We start from the raw sequence: 23,899 nt of genomic DNA on the forward strand, positions 1-23,899 counted from the left end.
TAACAACAAGCATGAAGTAGAAACTTTAATACCTTTAGCGAGCAACGAACAATCGATGTGGCGGGCTGGATCTGGCCCCCGGGCCTTGAGTTTGGCACCTGCGATAAGAACAACTATAAAAGGGATGTATGGCTATTGTCCCTACATTATATATTAGTGTATATATTATGTATGTGCTCATTGATATTATATTGCTTGGTAGTACTGCAGTGACGGCCAAATCCCTTTTTATTTTGGAGGCCGATACCGGAAGTGGTGCCTGCTTGGCGGTTTGTTGTTGTTGTTGTCCGGCGTGAGGCACGCGCACGTACAAGCCCGTACAAGCGTTGTCGTGCAGATTACTGTCCCATCGGAAGAGTTGCATTTGACTTTTAATGCACTTTGAGGCCATGAACAGTTCGAGACGATGAGCTAATCTGGGCCGCAGTTCGCTCGGCTGGGCTCAGATAAGTGTTGGCGGAGGAGGGACGGTGAGTGAATGAAACGTCGCCCGCAGCAGTGGAACAAAGGGGTCCTCTTCCCTGGACCTCACCATTGTTTAACCCGGAGCGAGGGCGCCTCTTTCCCCAAGTGGTCCGAAGGTGGGTTCGGACGGAAATAGTTCATTCCGCTCCTCGTGTCCTTTCGGGGGACACGGCCGGGGAAATGTAGCTTTTAATGCTTGTGGCGCAAACCCACGCAAGCAAGCACGCATTTACACCGCTGAGGGAAAAGGCTCGCTCATCTTTGTGATTCATATTCACCCGAGTCTAGGTTTATGGTGCTTTTATGAGGACACAAAACTCTTTCCAAGTTCCATTCGAAATAAACTACTTAATCAACTCCAGGGGTCCTCGGCTTACGACGCAGTTCCGTTCCCACCTACGGCGACGTAACCCGAATGTGTACGTAGATCGGAACACGACCGACAACGTAGTCTAATCAGTAACCTACGCTAACGCAGTAGAATAGTCATAATGATTGTAAATATTTGATTGACAAACACTTGTAGGCCACAAATATAAAGGCAAAGAAATATAAAAAAAAAAAAAAAAAAACAGTAAGCACTGCGGTAACTGAACGTGCCTTCTTGTGCTACGTGAAGATGTATTAGGCTATCGCGCACCTACGCTAAACACACACACGGTATAGTTATAATTACAGTAAATATTTGTGCTGAAAAAAATAATCTTGGAAAAATCAAAATAGGTAAAAATGAAGGAAACAGAATTCGAAAACCACAAATACTGCATCCCACAAATGGGGAGAGGGGGGGGGGGGGGTGAAGGCAACCTTATGGCGGTAATTTTGGTTTTGTTTCCCAGGTGATTGATGCTTTCGATGCAGAGGCGAGTTAAACGCTCCTGGGACACGGTTGACCTCAAGTGAGATTTGATTTAAAAATCCATCTCTTCTGCATCGGGCAACTCCACAAGCAGGCACTTATTCCTATGATTACAAATGGCAATCACTGACATGTCATGCATCAGCCAATAGAAACCCCTTTCACGTAGCATCAGTAGGGGCTGCGCTCCCCCCCTTCCCCGCCCACGCCCCAACATAATGCACATGCCAGAAACCGCCACTGGGAATGCAGTTATACCCACCAGTTGATATTAATGATGCATCATCAGTGTTTCAATGAATAAGGAAATATTTGTTTTAATAAATCCATTGCGTAAATATGTATCATTCAATGTGAAGGTAGCATGTAAACCAGCGGCAAATTTATATTTGGCTAACAGTATGTGATGCTGTTTGTGTTGTCAGGTAAGGGGCATCCTGTGCTCCAGTCATGACCGCTGGGAATGGCAATACAAACAGTAGCCGATACAGAGGAGAGAGCAAGCCAGCCCAGACCGTAGTTAAATCCCACATCCTGACCCATTTAATAGAGGGCTTTGTTATCCAGGAGGGTGCTGAGCCTTTCCCTGTGAGTACTCTGTACCAGAGACACACACACACACATACACACGCACACACACACACGCGCGCCCACAGAATTCATTATTTATCAATGCTGGAACAAAAAGGGTAAGAGTCAACGCATTTTGGAATGATTGCCGTTACTGGACAACTGAAATACCAAAAACAAAAGAGAATGAAGCATCATATACTGTATCTTTTTGTGCCCTGCAATTGGCCGGTGACCAGTTCAGGGTGTACCCAGCCTCTCGCCCCCCCCCCCAAAAAAAAAGAACTCATTTTCACCCGTCACTGCTAGAGGAGATGACATAATGCAGATAAAGCCTATCAGCTCATCTAACATCGTACTTTTTCAGTATTTGATCTTTTAGAGTTTGTGTCTACCGGAGACATTCCCACACTGGCCCAGTCGGTGGCGCACTGAAAATGACGCAGCGGAAATGACGCATTTTACCAAGCAGTCGGTGGAGCGTAGCCCCTTGTCTCCCATTTGTAAAAAGCTATATGAACATATTATCTTGCGTTTTTTTTGTAGCAGAAAATAATCAAACAATAATTACTGTTTAAAAGTAAAAAAATAATAATAAATTGTCGCGAACAAACTCAACACGTCTTTCCGATGATGTCTCTTTGTCTGTTTTGTATCTGTTCAATGAAGATAAAAAAAAATAAAAAAATAAACGTCTTTCTGGGGACCCCTTAGCTGTCTAACAAGGTGCCTGACATAAAATACACACAATTTGTTAACTAACAATGGTTTTCTGAAGTGTTCCTGAGCCCAAGTGGCAATCCTTTACACAATTCTGCCGGTTTTTAAAGCCGCCTGCGGGATCGACGGTCGCGGGCATTCAATGTTGCTTTTCGCCCTTGCTGCTTACGTGCAGAGATTTCTCCAGATTCTTTGCATCTTTTGATGATATTATAGACCGTAGATGATGAAATTCCTTGCAGTTGCACGTTGAGAAATGTTCTTAAACTGTTGGACTTGTTTGCTTACGCAGTTGTTCACAAAGTTGTGAACTTTGCCCCATCCTTGCTTGTGAACAACTGAGCCTTTCATCCTCCTTGTATACCCCATCATGACACTCCCCTATTTACAATTAACCTGTTCACCTGTGGAATGTTACAAACGGGTGTTTTTTGGAGCATTCCTCAACTTTCCCGGTCTTTTGTGGCCCCTGTCCCAGTTTTTTGGGAACATGTTGCAGGCATCAAATTCAAAATGCGAGAATATCTGCCCAAAAAAAATCAATAAATAACGTTCATCAGTTTGAACATTAACTATCTTGTCTTTGGAGTGTATTCCATTGAATGTAGGTTGAAAAGGATTTGCAAGTTTTTCTCTTCTGTTTTTATTTATGTTTTACACAACGTCCCGTCGTCATTGGAATTGGGGTTTGTATTTGTAGTGAAAAATAAATATGATCAAGACAATTGCCAATTAGAATTTTAAAGTTGATTATTCTCTTTTTGTGTCTGCAGGTGGAACGTCCTTCTTTCTCAGTTGATTGCCTCAGAAGACACACGTCTGACTCAAGAATGAATGGGCTTTCATCAAAGGGTAACATTAAGTGAAATGGCACATTGGTCTCATTGTTAACAATTGTCTGGAGCTGTTTTTGATTTTATGAGGCCCCCAATTTCCCCAATTTTCGTAAGCACTAGATTAGTTCATAAGGCGCAGGCAAAACATTGAGACGAGAGAATTACTTTGCAATCCAGTTAAAAAAAGGTTAACCTATCACAGTCCCGCTATATATTAAATAAGTTTCTAATGTGATTACAGGGCGTGAGAGGGGTATTTTAAGGCATAAATTCAAAATAATTTAAAATATATATATATATATAAAGATATAGTATCTATGTATCACAGATTTTCACTGCATGTTATTTTTTATTCCATTTATTAACGTGATGAAAGTCAGGTTGAAGTCAATTCATCAATGACATCATTGATATTTTTTCAGCACAGTAGAGCAATCCCCAACCTTTGTGACTCCACAAACTGGTTTCACATTTAAAAAAAAAAAAAAAAAAAAATACAACTTAGCCATTGCACTGAATGAAGTTGTTGTAATTGGTGGGAGCCCTGCGCATGTTTTTTCTTTTCAACAAGCCGGGTGGTCTCATTTTCCGTTCAATAGCATAACATGTTTTAAGATGGGACATTAGAGCCAGGCGGCAAAAAAAATAAGCATTTCTCTTTTTCAATTTAACTTGTGCGTTTGTTGTATTTAAGAATACACTTGCATATTTTGCAAGTGACTGTGCTATCGGCCTCATTTTCGGTAAAATATTTCCACACGCTTGGAGCGTAGTACTGCCGTACGCCATTCTGTGTTACGACACGACGGCGTAAAGCGACAATGTGTTGTGATGCTGTTGCGTGTTGTGATATGAATAAAGTTCTCGTTCTCACAGTTGTTGCCATTGCATTATTGGAGATTACATTTTGGCGATGACGGTGAAACTAGTACTTTAGATATATGAAAGTTTAGTTAACACAATGACAAATAATTGTGAACAAAAACCTAGCTTTCTAACGCACACGATTCGTCAATATGTCACACCGCCAAAGTGTGGCGCCGACAACTGGCAACGAGGGCTTAAATCAATGTAAAAAAAAATGTGTCTTAAGTATCGATGGCTGGTCTCGGCAGCCTACGCAAGTACGCGATACCTTGAAATGAGGCTGACATCGGCCCGATACCGCATGTGGGAGGGGTATTTTTAGGGTTAAACTATTCAAGAAAATGTTTTATACAATCTCTCCATATCACAAAGTTTTACCTATCGTGGGTGGGTCTGGGATGTGACTCCTGCAATGAGTGTGGGATCGCTGTATTCTTCTAGATTATACCAGCGTCACATCCCAGTGCCGCTCGCTGGTTGATGTAACACCATGGATCTCTGACTTGTCTTTTCACCATCAGATTTAAAGGCTCACCAAGAGCCCATGCTTACCTGTGAGCTTTGTGGCAAGGTGGACTTTGCGTACATCTTCAGAAGGTCCAAGAGGTTCTGTTCGACACTATGTGCGAAAAGGTAATCAAATAGAGTCTTCACAAGATTGGTCTTCTTTGTTTGCCTTCATACTAAAACGAGTGTTGAGCTCCAGGCGACCCTGAACAGGATAATTACTATAGACAATGAATGGATGGAGTATACAAAATAAAAATGCACCATTTAATAAAAAATTGTGAATCAAGGCAGAGGCTTCAAAACGTTTTTGTTTTTAGACTCAATGCCATTGCACTTTATTGTAATTTAACACTGCTTAGTTTATAGTTGTTACTATCACTGCACAACCCTGAGGTAGAAATGCATGAGTTTGCTGTTCCAAAATGCACCTTACCTGGTGGAAATGTGGGCAAAGCGTTGACATTTATTCTTTTTAGTCTCCTTCCCTCTTACTGCTGTGTGTAAAGCAGACATTTTTCCAATTTAAAGTACTCCATCCATGTTCAAAAGTCACACCACAGTGCCACCATAGTTGGTCCCCTTTTTTAAGTTTGGAAAAAAACTTCTTTATGAGCATTATTAGTATATCACTGTTCTTACTACAGCTATGGATTAATGCAAATATTGGGTTACACAATGTTTCCTATGTCATTAAGTATGTTTCTTAAATATACTTAAAAATTAAAGAACAATCACGATTGATTTATTCGTCAGAACTTCAGCCAAGTATGTTTTTGTTCCTAGATACAATGTAGGATGCACAAAAAGAATGGGTCTCTTCCCAAACCGCAAATCTACCACTGAGGACATGAAGAAACAAAGAGGACTGAACGAAAACAACAAAAACTCCAGTTTGGAGTCAAAAGACAAGGTGGGACATGAGTCAATGTCAGGTGTTTATAATGTTCAACATACTGTATCCATACGTCAGTATGTAGCTAATGAAAATAAATGATGTTTTTTGAAAGAAGATTTTTTTTTTTTTGCTTTCAGGCGTCTTCCTGCGTGCGGAAGTCTGCTGGTCACATGACTCACGCCGCACAGGGAGAATCGAGCCAATGTTCAGACTTATCCAGCTATAAACCAGACCCGCCCCCTCTCTCGGCCCACCAGTGGGGGCCTCGAGCGCAAGGCACTGAAGTCCCAAGGGACCCCAGCCAGTGGAACGTGGACGACGTTTATGTTTTCATCTGCTCTCTGCCAGGTGGGGTCTGTCTTTTTTTCCGCATCCAGTTGCTTTTCCTTCCTTCACATTTGTACTGTCCATAAAGTGTGCAAAGTATTTTTTAAGAAAAAAGGAGGGGCAGAATAAAAGAAGTTGTTTGCCTGACACTCATAGCAGTCAATCAATAACTTGTGTGATACTTACTGTTGGTATAATTTTTATCCCAAAAAATAAAATGTCAAAGTACTTTCAATGCCAAACGAACGTCAATGGCTACTCTGCTCTGTGTGGGTTATTGAACAACAATGTCTTGCACTAATGACAAAGTAACACGTGTTTGCCTCCAAAAAGGAAGACATTTTGGATTTAGAAAATAAACTTAAGTTTAAACTTGGTAGCAAATCCATTGTGGTGGCTACACATTGGACCAGTGGCATGCTGCGCTTGTATCCTCACAGTCGACCGTTTGCGTCTGCAGGTTGTCTGGAGATCGCGGAAGGCTTTCGTTCGCAAGAGATCGACGGTCAGGCTCTGCTCCTGCTGAAGGAGGACCATCTCGTGGGGGCCATGAACATCAAACTGGGCCCCGCGCTCAAGATCGCTGCCCAAATTGGCATGCTCAAAGACAAAGTTAATTGACAAAATTACATCACAATGACGGCGATTTCAAATCCACCTGTTTTCCAAGCCTCATGCCGTAGCTCATCTCTCATGCATGCATTTTATATTTAATCTTTGGTGCAGGGAATGAGTCAAAATGTTACATGGCGCGTAATACTGTACGTGGGTACTTTCCAGAAGTCCTTTGTTTCACAGTAGTTAAAAGGTTAGTTTGTCACTTTTTTGCTATAAAACCAGTGATGAGCATCAACAGTTTTTGAGTCTTTCCACAAAATGCAGAATAGCAGAATTTGTTTATTTTAGAGAGATGCAAGCGTTTGTTGATATTTTGCAGAGCTTTTTGTATGGTTTGTAAGCTGACAGACCCACAATCCCTCAACATATCTTTTATACAACACATGCATTATTAGCACAGCGAACACATTCTTGCAAATTAAAATATTCCAGCCAAGAAACTATAATAATCTCCTAACGGCGTGTGCACGGTGCAAATGATTGACAACACCTCTCGCTCACACCTTGTCGCTCGACTCTCTGATTGGCTGTTCTTGTTGCGCCATGACACATTTTAAATAATTAGTTAGAGGCATATAATGGGGCCAGATGGATGATTTTTCAAAAGATTAATAATACAGTGGAACCTTGGTTCACGAACAATTTTTTTATTTTTAAAAATAAAAATTACCTCGGGTTACACACTATTTTCGGTTTATGAACAGTCATGGCACAGCCGGAGAAAGATCAGAAGTTTGTGCTTTTCCCCACGCTGCATAAATATCATTGGCTCCGTGCTTCGGATATCTTTGTTTTTTGCCTAAAATGGCCGCCACATCCCGCAAAGCAATGCAAAAGCTGCGCTCCATTATGGGAGGTGGTGGCCATTTAAGGCTAGCAGTAACCACAGTGAACATCAACATTGCTGTACCCGAAAAGGCTAAGACACTGCAAAGTGATTTGCTAGCGAACAGTTATTTCATTATCATAAATTGTGTTCTCAGCTATTTCTATATTGCATGGTGTTTACTTTTTAACCACACAGTGATCAAAATAAGGTAAATATAATGTCATTCTGGATTAATTGCATTTACATTCATTTTTGTTTAAATTTGAGAACAAACAGGGTGATGGAACAAATTAAATTTGTAACCCGAGGTTTCACTGTATTCTAGTGTCAGGTCATCCAGACCGTCCGTCTAACATGTATGACCAAAATTTATTTTTTTAATTATTTTTTTTAACCTGCAAACTTCCCCTTTAAATACATTGACACTATTCACACAGCAATCTGGGATTTAAACTTAACATTTCACTGAATTGATTCCAAAACATTACATCTTGAACATGTTCATGTATTTTATTAAAAATAATATTTTCTTCATTTTGGCTGTAAATTCATGTGTGAAGTTGTAATCCACATTTTCCTAGACTGGAGTTTCCTGATTCAGCGCCTAAACTGGTCAATCCCATAGTTCCTTTTCTTTCCTGCGAAATAATTGGGTTGCTAACCTTTAAAAGAAAACAATCATGTCAGTTAATTAATTCAATGCATCACATTTGCACACAAAAAAAGTAATCAAACAATTGACTATGTACTGTTTTTTTTTTAAAATTCTTTTTAAATTTATGTCAACCAAAAATGAAATGATTTGCACAAACAGGCAAAAAAAAAATTTTTTTTTTTTTAAGAATTAAAATTGTCACCAATCATTCAAACATAGGAAAAATACTTCCAAGGAAACACAAACTGCATTAACTACTAAGATCAAACATTTACTCAACAAACAAAATTAACCTGATAAACTTGACACTTTGAACAGGTCTATCATAAAAACAATTACATTGAGTGAAATACATACAGTATCAATGGCATCTCTGCAGTGATCGAAGCATTGAATCAGTGGTGTTTCATCCATGTTTGTCTTTCACTGCAAACCACGCTTTAAGAACAAAGGGCTTCACCTCTCCAGGTGATCCGATTTACAGGCTGCCTTCACTGCATCCGAGGAACCTGAACATTCTCAACGGTGCAACATAAAATGAACTTTAACCCTTAAACTGAACAGGAAGAAGACTGATCACCAAATGACTCCATACCCATTTAGCTGAACAACCACCTAAGGTGATAAATATCCATCCATTTTCTGAGCCGCTTCTCCTCACAAGGGCCGCGGGGGAGTGCTGGAATCTATCCCAGCTATCATCGGGCAGGAGGCAGTGTACACCCTGAACTGGTTGCCAGCCAATTGCAGGGCACGCATAAACAAACAACCATTTGCATTCACATTCACACCTATGGGCAATTTAGAGTCTTCAATTAACCTACCACGCATGTTTTTGGGATGTGGGAGGAAACCTGAGTGCCCGGAGAAAACCCACGCAGGCACGGGGAGAAAATGCAAACTCCACACAGGCGGGGCCGGCGATTGAACCCCGGTCCTCAGAACTGTGCGGCAGACGCTGTAACCAGTCGGTCACCGTGCCGCCGTGATAAATATCAGTTGAGAATATGTCACATACTACATACACAGGTGCGGCGGCAAATAAAAAAGACAAACTAGCAAATTCTGAATATTATCGCCAGTTATGGTGGCAGTAGAGTGGGCAGGTGGTTAGCACATCGGCCTCATAATTCTGAGGTTTGGGGTTCAAATGTCAGCTCCACTGTGCTCACTGCGACTTTCAAAGCAACTGATTTTTCTGTGCCCTTAGACAGTTTTGTCTCAGGGGTCCACAGAAAATTACTTTTGACCTCATACTCAGTTTGTGTTCTGACATTCACTGTGAACTGTGGGACCTTGTATAGACAGGTGTGTGTGCCTTATTAAATAATGTCCAATCAACTGAATTTACCACAGGTGGGTCTAATTAAACTAATAGGATGATCAGAGGAAATAGGAAGCACCTGAGCTAAATTTTCAGCTGAATGACAAAGGGTGTGAACATGATTTTTATTGTTACGTGTATTGTTATGTTAATTAAACCATTATGGAATGCGTGTGTAGCATTAAAAAAAAAAAAGTAAAGTTCAGACCTGTGAAGACTTTCCAGATGCACTGTATATGGTTAAAAATAGTTAAGGAGATCAAGGCGATCTTAACATACACCAACCAGCAACAGCATTAGGTACACCTCACAATCTAATGTCAGAATCAGAATCATCTTTATTTGCCAAGTATTTTCCAAAAAACACACAAGGAATTTGTCTCCGGTAGTTGGAGCCGCTCTAGTACAACAGACAGTCAATTTACAGAACACTTTGGAGACAGAAAGACATTGACAAAAAAAGAAAACAGTCACTGAGCAGTAAAGGGTTACTAGTTATCTGGTAATGCCGGTACTTTTTTTTTGACAATTGTGCAAAAAGATGCACTTAGAGCAGTTCGAATGCCTAATATTGCAATAGTCCGGTGAATTGACCAATGTGCAAAGGGCGCCGAGACTTCAAGGAGTGTATGCGGTTTAAAGTGACGAGTAGTGCGATAATCTGGGACAATGTTGGTTGTCCAAATGTTACAGATACTCCTCAATCAGTGTGCAAATGGAGCAGATGCTACTCTGGCATGAGTGGCCAGTATATGCCAATAGTGCAGCATGGCGAGACAACTCTAGTGAGTGCACGAGTAATACATAATTGGCCCCCACAGAAATGTGACAACAAACTCAAGTCAAAAAATTGCCAGCATGTTGTAATGGAATTGTAGGTCAGGTGTTTAAGAAGTTGATCGCAAGCGGGAAGAAGCTGTTGGAATGTCTACTAGTTCTAGTTTGCATTGATCGGTAGCGCCTACCTGAGGGAAGGAGCTGGAAGAGCCGGTGACCGGGGTGCGGAGGGTCAGAGAGGATTTTGCACGCCCTTGTCTTAGTTCTGGCAGCGTGCAAGTCCTCAATGGTGGGTAGGGGGGTACCGACAATCCTTTCAGCAATTTTGATTGTCCGTTGCAGTCGGAGTTTGTCCTTTTTTTGTAGCAGCACCAAACCAGACTGTGATGGAAGAACACATGACTGATTCGATGACCGCTGTGTAGAACTGCCTCAGCAGCTCCGGTGGCAGGCCGTGCTTTCTCAGAAGCCGCAGGAAGTACATCCTCTGCTGGGCCTTTTTGAGGACGGTGTTGATGTTGGTCGCCCACTTCAGGTCCTGAGAGATTGTAATTCCCAGGAACTTGAAGGTCTCGACGGTTGACACAAGGCAGCTGGACAACGTGAGGGGCAGCTGTGGCGAAGGATGCCTCCTGAAGTCCACGATCATCTCTACCGTCTTGAGCGTGTTCAGCTCCAGGTTGTGTCGCCCGCACCACAGCTCCAGCCGCTCCGCTTCCTGTCGATATGCAGACTCGTCACCGTCCTTGACGAGGCCGATGACAGCGGTGTCATCTGCAAACTTCAGGAGTTTGACAGTCGGGTTCGCTGAGGTGCAGTCGTTCGTGTAGAGAGAGAAGAGCAGCGGAGAGAGGACACAACCTTGGGGCGCCCCAGTGCTGATGCTGCGTGTGGATGAGGTGGCCTCCCCCAGCCTGACCTGCTGTGTCCTGCCTGTCAGAAAGCTGTAAATCCACTGGCAGATGGCAGGTGAGACCCTGAGCTGGAGAAGCTTGGTTGAAAGGAGTTCAGGGATGATGGTGTTGAACGCTGAGCTGAAGTCCACGAACAGGATCCTCACGTAGGTCCCTGCACTGTCGAAGTGTTCTAGGATGAAGTGCAGTCCCATGTTGACTCCATCATTCGCAGACCTGTTCGCTTGGTAGGAAAACTGCAGGGGGTCTAGCAGGGGACCTGTGACACTCTTGAGGTGGTCCAGCACGAGGACTTCATGACCACAGATGTCAAAGCGACAGGCCTGTAGTCATTCAGACCTGAGATTGCAGGAGCGAGCTGGTCCGCGCAGACTTTGAGGCAGGATGGGGACACATGGTTCCCATCCTGCCTTGTGCCTGTCAATTCAAGAACTGTATCAAAATTCAGCATTTACCAAGTTATGACTGGCATGCTAAAAGAGTTGCTTGTTCAACAATATGCTTATTGTGAATTTTATTAGATTGTGTATGTGGTCATAATGTTGAGGCCAGTGGGTGAACAAGGCCATATAACAGATACAGTATTTTCATTTTGTTTTTGTTTGTTTGTTTTAAGTGTTCTAGCAGCCTCAACCATCCTCAGTACTGGTGGTGGCCTGCTGAAGTCATGGGGAAGGTTGGGACTACTGAAGCACATACAGTAGTTTGATTTATTAAAAAATAAAATAACATTTTTAAAAAATTTAAAAAATTGAGGTGTGATCATTTGTGAGGCTTCAGGGACCAAATGAGAGAAGCAAAGCCAACAAGGTCATTTCTTGTTAATTTAATTGAATGATTCATTATAAAACATCAACACAGCAAAGAAAGAAATCCAGAAACGTGGCAGTGTCAGCAGGTGCACACCAATTCTGAGAGCACATGTTAACATTGAACAATTTTACATTGATAAACATTAACATACAGTGCCGTGAAAAAGTATTGGCCTCCTCCTCAAATTCTTATATTTTCGCATAGTTTCCGCAGTTTTAATGTTTAAGATCAAACTAATGTAAATATCAGACAATAGTTTTTTCCCCTTAATAAATGAAATCATTTAAAAACAGCATTTTAAGTTCACTTGGGTTATATTTGTCTAATATTTACAATTGTCTGATGATCTTAAAATGGGGAAACTATGCAAAAATATAACAATTTGAGAAGGGGGCCAGCCAATACTTTTTCATGACACTGTAATGTATGACATCGCCTGCACTGTGCAGTCGCCTCGGGGTAAATTAACACTCCTACTCGACTGTCATTTCTCGTGCCATGCCAAACAAACAAGGACATTATCAGACCCCAGACCCTATCGGCGGTTTAGCGGCAATTTAAAGCACTTCAATTGAACATCAATTCAAAGAGACAATCTATTTGTTTATATGGATGGTTGATGAATTTGCTGCACTTTTTAATAAAGGTTTGATGAGTCAGATCATCTGACTGCACAGGTTCCTTGGAATGCTGCTGCTGCTGCAACACAGGTCAGTAGAGTAACTTGCTGATAAGAACAAAATCATTACATTTGGCTTTGACGTACATATTAATATTAAGCCCGCAAGTTTAGTCCCCAAGACCTCTTGTTCATCTTCTTCTTGAATGGCGTTCAAGGGTTTTGCTTATTCAAGATTCTGAAACTTGATTAAATAATGTGTTTGTTTTGACAATACATTCCAGATAGTTTGGGCTCACTGCTTTGCTTCTCTCTTGAATGCAATGGGCAATTTAGTTAATTTACAATTTGCATGCTTCAAGTACACCTACCATGATTTCCAGGACACATCACACGCAACAGCAGAAAATGTTGATATGCCTTTTGAGAAATCACAATGGATGACTGGCCTATCTAAATACTCTTTCTAAAAAAATATTTTGGGCCTTAAAATGAAACCAATTTTAGCTGATGCGAGCAAAACATTAAATTCCTCACCTTGACCTTGAGCTTCTAAGATCCTCTTTCATTTTTATACCACAAATGCTAAATAACCAGAGTGGTCCCTTTTAGAGGAGCAAAGTTGTCGTGTGTCAATATGAAGTTCCGGGTAAGCATTTGTTACTGCCAACCATTTCACAATCCATAATTTCTACAAAGTGCATTTAAACTGAACTCAAGTGCGGCCAACAAAATGTTAGGGAACAGAGCAACGTGTGTCGTGTTGGTGATGAAATTGTGCCACTTGAGAACTCAACCCCTCGAAATTTGTACCACCACCAAACTCCCCCCCCCCCCCCCCCCACACACACACACACACACACACACAAATATAAAAAACTAAGCTCAGTTTGCAATCATTTATCTAGCAGTTTTCTGATATTATACCTTGCTCCTGAAGAGGGACTTGGCACCAGGGCCACAGTACTCATTGTAAATGAGCTTGAAGAGGAAAAGGTGAAAGAGGGTGATGAGCGAGGCCACGCTGAACCAGAAGAGGAAAGGCAGGCCCGGGTACCTGTTGGCCATGTGCTCCTCGTGGTCCAGGATGGCCTTGAGGTGCAGCGTGTGGCGCAGGTCCTGCAGGTGTCGCAGGTCCGTGGAGATGTAAAGTAGCGGGGTGATAGGTTGAGTCACCATGACGGGGAAGGTGTGGCCTTTGACCTCCGACGTCAGCTCCACAGGCTCGTTGAGGCAGCCGGCCTCGCACGCGTACAGCTTGACGGGCTTCTCCTGAGGCTTGACGGACACATGGAGGAAAGGCTTGCCCTCCGTGTCCAGCAGTACCGCAAGGTTGATGAGGTCCTGGTTGTAGTGGATCCCCCTCAGGGCATAGCTGTTATGCAGCACATCCGGGTCGGCCTGGAACTGGAGGTGGTTCTCGGTGAACTGAAGCCCGCCGAAGCTGAGCACCATACCCTGCATGGCTCCGTGGGCGCCGGCCGCCACCAGCACCTTGCAGCCTCTCTTCTGCAGGGTCAGAGTCCAGAGCGTGACCAGCTGCAAGATCTGAGCGGTGCCGCTCACCCTCTCGGGCCACAGGTTCTCGGCGTGCATGGTGGCGTGGCCGCTGAAGCAGTGGTCGGCGTAGTTGAGGCTGGATTCCAGGCGGGCGCGCTCCTCGCCGCTCAGCCTCCGCTCCAACAAGGGAGCCGTCGAGGAGGACAGGACATAGTAGAGGGTGGCGTTCACCGTGCGGCTCGACGGCGTGTGCGAGTCCGTGATCTTTCTCATCTCGACGCCTAGACAAAGGAGAACAAGATCAAGATGCAGCCTTTGGAGAGTGGAACTTCCACAGTGGAAGCGTTTCTCGAAAACCGTTTTTCATAAGGACACAATTAGTTCAGCAGTAAAGTGGGTCCTCAGTTTACAATGTTTTGTGGTTAGGAATGGCTTGCAATTTGCACAGCAGGATAAGAATACATGGTCACATGGCACAAGAAGGCACACTCAGTTACTGCCAATTTGTGCCAAACCTTACTGTTTTTCATTTGCTTGTTGGCCTACAGATGTTTTTCATACAAATATTTACTGTGATTATGACTTTACTGCTGCATTAGTGTAGGGTAGGGATATAATACAGTGGACGCCCGCTATCCGTCGGGAATAGGGATCGGGTTCGCCTCCACCATAGGATGGAACTCTCTCGTAAACTGAAGACCCCCTGCAATCAGGGTTAAACCATCACCATCATAGAAACATTACTGAGGCATTTAAAAATGTAACATGATTGTACACAGAAGTCTCACAATTTGGAGTTAAGCCAAACCAAAAATGTTAGTATAAGTCACACTACAATTGCGTTCAAACCATCACCATGTGCCACATCGCATCAGGACATTTTTGTGCTCGTTGAGCCTAGTCTAAAGCAGGAACTCTACAAGTGTGTTTTGCTATTTCTTTGACTTTTTGACAAACCAGTGATGCCAAAGAGGAAATGTGTAATGATAAACAGAACCTGAAGAGTCTGTCTTTTCAGTACATACGATCAATAAAATTAAATATTTTAAATGCTTTATTAATTCCAGCAATCAATGTAAAATGCCACTAGGTGGCAGAATAACTTTCCAAGCCCCTTCCTGCTCCTTTTCAAATATTTTATTTAGTTTTATTTTACAGGTTAAATTCTCATTACACTTGTATGCAAAATTTCCCTTGATTATGTTTCAGGATGGTCACTGACGGTAAAGTAGTGCACTCGCCTGACATTCGTGCTGGCACCTTGGGTTCACTTCCCAGTTAGTGAGTGTAAATGACCGTAAATATGTGCTCATTGGTGACAAGGTTCCATCCATGTCACCAAACTTTTATCAGAAAACGTTCATCGAAGTGATGTCACATAGAATTGGGCTGCAGAAATATAAAAGAATTGGGCTGCAGAAATTTCAAAGACAAACTACTTCAGCCAAAGAGACTAACAACGAGACTGGAATCATAAAATAATGTCCGTGTGAAACTAAAGCTACAGAAAGAAACAGAGCTGAAGTTCTTGAATACCAGACGGCAAGCAGAGCAGGTTTTAACAGTGTTTTAATGACTGGAAACTGCACCTGATGGTTGCAACTTTCAAATAAAAGGAAGCACCTGTCTGAAAACATATCGCCAGAGGTCGGGTCAGGCATCGTTTGAATTTGAGTGATTCCGGTCCCGATTCCTCATTTCGATTCTGGTTCCCAAAAAAATCTCGATTCCAATTCCTTTAGGGGGCTGGGTCCAAAACGTTTGCATGGTTTAAATAAGGGATGTCCAAATTATGACCATCCATTTTCTTAGCAGCCTGCAGCATAAACTAAACATTTGACTCGCCGTTCTTTATAACCAGTATCTATATCAAACCTATGAACTACAACCCCAATTCCAATGACGTTGGGACGCTGTGTTAAACATAAATAAAAACAGAATACAGTGATTTGCAAATCATGTTCAACCTATATTTAATTGAATACACTACAAAGACAAGTTATGTAATGTTCAAACTGATAAACTTTATTGTTTTTAGCAAATAATCATTAACTTGGAATATTATGGGTGCAACACGTTCCAAAAAAAAGCTGGGACAGGTGGCAAAAAAAGACAAGACATTTCAAATTGTTTTTGGAAATTGTGGACGTTGTGCCCTCCGGGCCAAAGAGAAGAAAAACCATCCGGACTGTTATGGACACAAAGTTCAAAAGCCAGCCATCTGTGAAGGTATGGGGCTGTGTTAGTGCCAATGGCATGGGTAACTTACCCATATGTGAAGTTACCATTAATGCTGATACATACAGGTTTTGGAGAAACATATGCTGCCATCCAAGCAACGTCTTTTTCATGGACGCCCCTGCTTATTTCAGCAAGACAATGCCAAACCACATTCTGCACGTGTTACAACAGTGTGGCTTCGTAGTAAAAGAGTGCGGGAACTAGACTGGCCTGCCTGCGGTCCAGACCTGTCTCCCATTGAAAATGTGTGGCACATTATGAAGCGCAAAATACGACAACGGCGACCCCGGACTGTTGGAACAGCTGAACCTGTACATCAAGCAAGAATGGGAAAGAATTTCACCTACAAAGCTTCAACAATTAGTGTCCTCAGTTTCCAAACGTTTATTGAAGGTTGTTAAAAGAAAAGGTGATGTAACACAGTGGTAAACATGATCCTGTCCCAGCATTTTCGGAACGTGTTGCAGCCATAAAATTCTAAGTTAATGATTATTTGCTAAAAACAATAAAGTTTATCAGTTCTAACATTTAATATCTTGTCTTTGTAGTGTATTCAATTAAATATAGGTCAAACAGGATTTCCAAATCATTGTATTCTGTTTTTAATTTATGTTTAACACATCCCAACTTCATTGAAATTGGGGTTGTAATAGGCAGTCTGTGTGGAACTAACCCAACTGACTTAATATTCATTAATTAATGTTTCAGCTAAAAGCTTAATATAGCATTGTTAAAATTGTTATTTGTGACTGTTTTATCACAGCAAATGGTTTATATGTGCAAGTTTTCACTTGACTTCCTGTTCTAAGCATGGACCCTTTTATTTTGAAGGGTGTGCACTGTAACTCAGCATTTTTGGCACGAAAGGTAACATTACACAACACTGGCATGGAAAAAAAGTAACGAATGGAACCAACTGCTCTGTAAAACGATGATTCCTTTACCTAACCACCGATGAGCCAACATGGTTGGTGTTTGTGATACTGTGAGACAATGTTTTTCTGAATTTTGTCCCAATTCATTGTGATGTAAAGTTGCAAGTTTGACTTTGGTGAAGTTTTAGCTCGATGTTAAGCTTGTAATGCGACTGTTTTGACTTTCTTACCAGTATGGTAAAATAATTTATATTTTATTTTTGTGTCTCTCGACAGCTCTTACGATGTTTTGAAGACTAAAATGAATGCTCAAAAACATCAGTGCAAAGGTGCAGCCCACCGTTTAACTTGTTAGCTGCCTCAGTGTTGGCATAGACGAATTTTATTGTTTCACACGCACCCGACTGACTTCACTGAAGTTCCGCGTGGTGCAGGCTGAGGCTCGGAGCGGGAGGGAACACGTCAGACACAAAAGCTGCGAAAACTTCCATTGCACAATGTAATCTTATTCCAAGTGTTGCACTGAGGCGACTGGTCATTTATTTAAAATTATTATTATTAATTATCGCCACTTTCTTCTTCGGGGTCGGCGGACTGCAAGTATTGAAACTGGGAACTGAAGTTTTTTAATTTGAATGATTCTGGGAGAAACGGAATGTTCCATTCGGTTCTTGATTCTCGATGCTATAGAAGGTGTGAACGAGTGTGAAGAGTTGTCAGTCTATCAGGGCTGGGCAATTCATTGATTTTTATCTATGAATTCGAGTTTGTCAGGACCATCATTTAATGTTACGGGAGTAACCAATTTTATGATGGACAAATGTGTTTAAATAAGCAGCAAGCGCTTGAAGAAGGCTACCTGAAATGAAGAGATCCATCCAGGCCTGCTGGTGATCTACGACCAGATCGTCACCATTAACCCTGAGCAGCTCTCCCAGCTCTTTTCTGGCTGCATCCCGGAGGCTGGTGAACGTCTCCTCCAGCTTGGACTGCTCGATGGGCTCTGAAGTCCTCACAACAGACAGGATATTGTCCGTGTACTCGGATTTAGGAAAAACCTGTATCCTGCTGTTGATCTTTTTGGAGACTACCACCACCAGCACCATACGGTTCTTCTCTAAAGGGACTCTGCCCGACGAGAGCACTATCTCTCTGTCCTCCACTTTGTCCACGCTGGTGGAGAACTTGCCGCCAGAGTTGACAGTCTTGTAGGAGATCTCAAAGGTGGTCGACTTATCAGAAGGGTTGTTGATGTGGATCCTCTGAAGGTAGACGTTGTGTCGACTCCTGTGGGCGATAAACTCCTCTCTTATGGTGACACAGTCCCGGGATGACTGCCCAGCTACAGGTGAAGCACATCGCACTGACAGCACAGACCCTTTGCGGAACCACATCATGGCTGCTCGCACTTCAGCCTGCTTCCCCTCGAGATGAACGCCCACGATGGGGGAATATTCAGTCTGATGGACCGGAGCCGAACCAGGCTGAGAAGACGACGCCACCCAGAGTTTGTTCGAGTCAGTGTCAATGAGAATATGGCCATTACCTGTTACAAAAGGTGTGTCTAGTTGTTCCTGAGATGTGCTGTATAAACCCTCCCCGCGGTCCACAAGAGACTTCCATCTGTGGATTTCCGCCTGAAGACAAAGTCCAGCCGCCCCGCCCTGCATAGCCGAGCCGCCGAAGATCCTCCACCTGCGCTCTGCTCCGAAGTACCAGTAGAAAATGAGGAAGACGAGCAGTCCGATGAGAAGTCTTCGAGCCCAGCTGCTTGACAACAAGCCGGGTAGCCCCTTCAGTCGTTGCTGTAGCCACATTGTTTGCTTTAAATGTGCTCAGAGTCACAAAAGTTGAGCGTAACAAGTTAATAAGTTAAAAAGTCACTGACCAATAGCATGTTTCCAAGTGGCGTCTAAAGCGACAGGCTCCAGTAACTTGGCTTGGCTACGTACTTGGGAGGTTGAAGCAAAGCTGCCGAAAATGCGTGGCGGTGCTTGCTTTCATATTCGTCACAAAATGTAGTCTGACACTCACCACCGGATCACATCCCAGGTCAACAGGCGTCACATTTGATTCGACGTGTCAAATAGTATGTCAGCATTGAGAAACTGCGGACAACAGTTGATCCCGACACTTCCGGTTTTTACGACGACTGTCGCAAAGCCACGAGTCGTCGTAGTCTTTCTTCTTCTTTTGTTTATTGGCGGATCGCAAACGACGTTTAAGTGCATACCGCCACCTACTATACAAGCGTGTGTAACACTCATCTCCCCACCGCCAATTGTCTTATTTTTGGAAATTAAAATATTTTCTTCCTTTCTGGTCACCTTCCCATCTTCTTTTTTTACCTTATGTCCTACCCTGGAGGCACGGTGGCCGACTGGTTCGAGCGTCAGCCTCACAGTTCTGAGGGGCGGGGTTCAATCCCCGTCCCCGCCTGTGTGGAGTTTGCACGTTCTCCCCGTGCCTGCGTGGGTTTTCTCCGGGCACTCCGGTTTCCTCCCACATCCCAAAAACATGCATTAATTGGAGACTCTAAATTACCCGTAGGCATGAGTGTGAGTGCGAATGGTTGTTTGTGTCTATGTGCCCAGCGATTGGCTGGCAACCAGTTCAGGGTGTACCCCGCCTCCTGCCCGATGACAGCTGAGATAGGCTCCAGCACTCCCGCGACCCTAGTGAGGAGAAGCGGCTCAGAAAATGGATGGATGGATGTCCTACCCTTTTGCACTCTTGCTTCCTTGATCCTCTCATTTTCCAAACGGTACAGCCACCTCATTTCCCTTCACTCCAGTATGTGCTAGTACCCAGCAGCATTCAACCTCAATGCTACCCCTGTGAAGCCTGAACAAACTATTTCAGTTAATAAGTCCTCCTGATTATATTTATTGACTTTAAACTCTCCAACATAGACATTGAATCTGTGCAAACCACCACCCTGTCTGGTCTAATTTCCTCCGGTCACTGTAGGTTAATTATGGCTGCCACCATTTCTGCTCTAAATACTGACAAATGATTTGATAGACAGCGGCACGATGGTTGACTGGTTAGAGCGTCAGCCTCACAGTTCTGAGGACCCAGTTCAATCCCCGGCCCCGCCTGTGTGGAGTTTGCATGTTCTCCCCGTGCCTGCGTGGGTTTTCTCCGGGATAGGATAGGCTCCAGCACGCCCGCAACCCTAGTGAGGAGAAGCGGCTCAGAAAATGGATGGATGGATGGATTTGATAGACATTTTGACAATCTAACCCCAAATTCAGGAATATACAGTGGCGTGATTTGTTTGATGATCTTCAACGTTAAAGTGGCGAACATATATATAAGTTATAAGACACATGAAAGTCCGCATGGACTTTGCTGAAAAACATCTGAAGGACTCCAGGATGGTGAGAAATAAGATTCTCTGGTCTGATGAGACCAAGATAGAACTTTTTGGCCTGAATTCTAAGCGGTATGTGTGGAGAAAACCAGGCACTGCTCATCACCTGTCCAATACAGTCCCTACAGTGAAGCATGGTGGTGGCAGCATCATGCTGTGGGGGTGATTTTCAGCTGCAGGGACAGGACGACTGGTTGCATTCGAAGGAAAGATGAATGCGGTCCAGTACAGGGATGTCCTGGACGAAAACCTTCTCCAGAGTGCTCGGGACCTCAGACTGGGCCGAAGGTTCACCTTCTAACAAGACAATGACCCTAAGCACACAGCTAAAATAACAAAGGAGTGGCTTCAGAACAAATCCGTTACTGTTCTTGAATGGCCCAGCCAGAGACCTGACTTAAACCCAATTGAGCATCTCTGGAGAGACCTGAAAATGGCTGTCCAGCAACATTCACCATCCAACCTGACAGAACTGGAGAGGATCTGTAAGGAGGAATGGCAGAGGATCCCCAAATCCAGGTGGGGAAAACTCCTTGCATCATTCCGAAAAAGACTCATGGCTGCAATATAACAAAGAGTGAAAATTTTAAGGGGTTCTGAATTCTTTCCGTACCCATTGTATATTATCAGTTTGGTCAAGAATGTCTCTTATTAATATAGCAACAAACAGTTCAAACAATAACATACAATTATAGTGGAATGGAGTCCAAATTCCAAGAGTAACACCTGTATGTGTCAAACCATTCAGAGTAAACATTGCATCGGATATCACAAGACAACAATAAAGAAGAAAATGATAAAAATGTACTAGGCTGCAGGAGACCATCTGAAAAAAGTCACAGATGGCTTGTGGTGAGCATGAGAGATCCTCCTCAGTTCAGGCACGCCCTCCTGTGTGGAATTTGTATGTTCTCCCCTTGCTTGCGTGGGTTTTTCCTCGGGTATTCATGCTTGATCCCAAATTCCCATAACTTGCATGTTGGGTTAATTGAACATTCTAAATTGTCCGTAGGTGTCAATGTGAGTGTGACTGGTCATTTGTCTATACGTGGCCCACGATTGACTGGCGACCAGTCCAGAGTGTACCTCACCACGTGCAGGTGTAATTAAAGATGCCAGCCTTTGTATTCTTACGCCTCATGCCATTTGAGTGAATCATTACACTGTAGTGACTTGTGTTACTCAATTTCTTCATGTACATCGTTAAGGCTCTGTTTGCATGCATGTAGTTGGCAACAATGCAATCATCAATTCAAGACTGAATTTATGTGTGTGCGTGCGTGTGTGCATGAGCATGCGCGTGTGTGGTTTCTTTTATGATTATTATATATTTTTTTACTTTTCCACATAAATGGCCAGACATAACTATAACTTCCATAGATTGATTTTTATTGTCAAGTTTTTCCATCTTAACGTTGCATTCAGATGAATGCACGACAGGGAGGAAGAGTAAATTTAGCCAAGCATGGCATATTCAATAAGGAGCCGTTTCTCATATCAGTCTCCCAGAGGTAACAGCCGTCAAAAATGAAGTATCCAAGAACTCTACTGATACATAGGAAGCAAACATAAAGGCATTATGACCCAGGCATGCGTCCTACAGCATTTGTCCTCACGCCTCACTGTGGCACAAGCATAATACTGCACACCAACTGAGGACATACTGTAGATGCAGTGTCTCTCAACACCCCCTCTTGTACTCATGTTGTTGTCATTTAATCCAAACAAAGCAAAACAACATACAGAATGAATGTGGATCTCTGTCTTACACATTTCAAACTCGAAAAATAATACCTTCAAACTTCTTCAGTTTCAACTTTGTTACAGGTTTGGTTATTATATCTACAGTCATGTTATGAGTAGGACAACATATCAAAGTTACACTCCCATCTTTTTTTGATGAAGTGGTGCTTTATCTCTACGTGTTTACATCCGGTTCTGTTGATACTGTTGAACATTTCAGTCAAGGTGCATCGTATGAGACTTCTTTAACTTGAGATTATATTTAGAGTAAGAGTAAGGATTAGAAAGTGGAAAGCCAATAGACAAATACAAGACAGATTAACCTGTTCCAGATATTTTCAAGACTACTTTAATACTGATTTATAATTTCATTTGAAAGTAGTTGAGTAATATTTTTCTATAACCATTTTAGTCACATATGCGCCCAAAATAAAATATCTGTGACTTCAAAAGTACCTGGGAGCAAACAGTTACAGTATTGTGTTGTTAGCCAAAGTCATGTCTTTAGCCTCTATATTGATCAGTTGTTAATTGTTTCAATCTATTTTGAAGGGGAAGAATTCACAGTCTTTCACTAATGTCATTAAAAAAAAGACACTTCAGCATCTGAGGACAACAGAGTGTTAGATAGATTTGCCACCCTGGAAAGCAGACAGAATCCACCAAGTAGCTGGTGATCGCAGCTGTTAATTAGATTTTTATTACATTGTTAACTCCTCAAAGGGAATTTTTTTTTTTTTTTGCAATTTAATGTCAATTACAAATGATGGACCCGCTACCCTAGTGAGGATAACCGGTTCAGAGAATGGCTGGATGGATGGATGAAAATGATGGGGTTGGCTGACATTGTGACAATGCAGTGTCCTTTTTTTACATAAAGTTTTGCATACACTGTAACAATGTGTAAATATTTTTTTGCTTTTTTGTGGTTAATACTGTAAACATACTTCCTGTGTTTGTTTACTGTATTAAAAAAAAACAGACTGAAATAACTAAAATTCTAATGTTCAAATCTTCTTTGACCTTCTACCCACTATTGTATTGTTTTAAAATCTATCCAAAAATGTTAAAAAGCATTTTTTTAGTCTTCGTTAGCTGTTTGTGAAATTTTGTACTCGCTACATCCTATGCATCTCTTGGGGACTAAGCCCTCGCGACCCCTCCATAAAACCTAGTGACGCCCCTGACAAAGATCAAGCAAAAAAATGCCAGAAAGGGGGGCCAAAACAAATAAAAATAAAGGTTTTATTTTGAGGCCATATCGTCCAGCGTAATTTCTGTTCGCTGATGGAAGGGATCCGGGCAATGCTCTAACGGTCCAGCCCACACTGGACCGCTGCGTGCGGGAGCTCACGTTCACCGAACAGCTGGGCTCTCGACGCTCTCGATGACCCACGCAGGGCAAATCCAATCACCGTTTGTTTATATAGAATCTCTGTGGAATCTCAGTCATCCCTGAGGCCAGGTCATTTGCACAGGTTGTTTGGTCACATACAAAGTGTGCGCGCGCGCGCGTGTGTGTGTGTGTGTGTGTGTGTGTGTGTGTGTGTGTGTGAGAGAGAGAGA

The 23,899-nt window shown here is 42.7% G+C and overlaps 2 protein-coding genes across 4 annotated transcripts; one reads left to right on the forward strand and one right to left on the reverse strand.

The window, feature by feature from the left end:
- Positions 1 to 285: 285 nt before the first annotated feature.
- On the forward strand, positions 286 to 8,030 carry LOC133414713 (polyhomeotic-like protein 2). 2 transcript variants are annotated; one of them, XM_061700316.1, is made up of 7 exons: positions 286 to 581; positions 1,750 to 1,912; positions 3,388 to 3,466; positions 4,839 to 4,950; positions 5,611 to 5,737; positions 5,860 to 6,070; positions 6,510 to 8,030. In XM_061700316.1, exons 2-7 carry the CDS (start codon positions 1,775 to 1,777, stop codon positions 6,668 to 6,670), a joined length of 828 nt encoding a protein of 275 aa, XP_061556300.1. In that variant the 5' UTR covers positions 286 to 581; positions 1,750 to 1,774; the 3' UTR covers positions 6,671 to 8,030. The 2 variants fall into 2 exon arrangements, with proteins under 2 accessions (XP_061556300.1, XP_061556377.1); XM_061700393.1 differs by having other exon boundaries at positions 286 to 470.
- A 5,413-nt stretch (positions 8,031 to 13,443) lies between these two features.
- On the reverse strand, positions 13,444 to 19,358 carry kiaa2013 (KIAA2013 ortholog). 2 transcript variants are annotated; one of them, XM_061700604.1, is made up of 3 exons: positions 19,103 to 19,358; positions 18,074 to 19,019; positions 13,444 to 14,379 (listed from the first exon to the last, which is right to left on the reverse strand). In XM_061700604.1, the coding sequence occupies exons 1-3, from the start codon at positions 19,109 to 19,111 to the stop codon at positions 13,520 to 13,522; spliced, it is 1,815 nt and encodes a 604-aa protein (XP_061556588.1). In that variant the 5' UTR covers positions 19,112 to 19,358; the 3' UTR covers positions 13,444 to 13,519. The 2 variants fall into 2 exon arrangements, with proteins under 2 accessions (XP_061556588.1, XP_061556508.1); XM_061700524.1 differs by having other exon boundaries at positions 18,074 to 19,358.
- Between the last annotated feature and the right edge of the window lie 4,541 nt (positions 19,359 to 23,899).

The sequence above is a fragment of the Phycodurus eques genome, chromosome 1, assembly GCF_024500275.1.
Source record: "Phycodurus eques isolate BA_2022a chromosome 1, UOR_Pequ_1.1, whole genome shotgun sequence".
Lineage (NCBI taxonomy): Eukaryota > Metazoa > Chordata > Actinopteri > Syngnathiformes > Syngnathidae > Phycodurus > Phycodurus eques.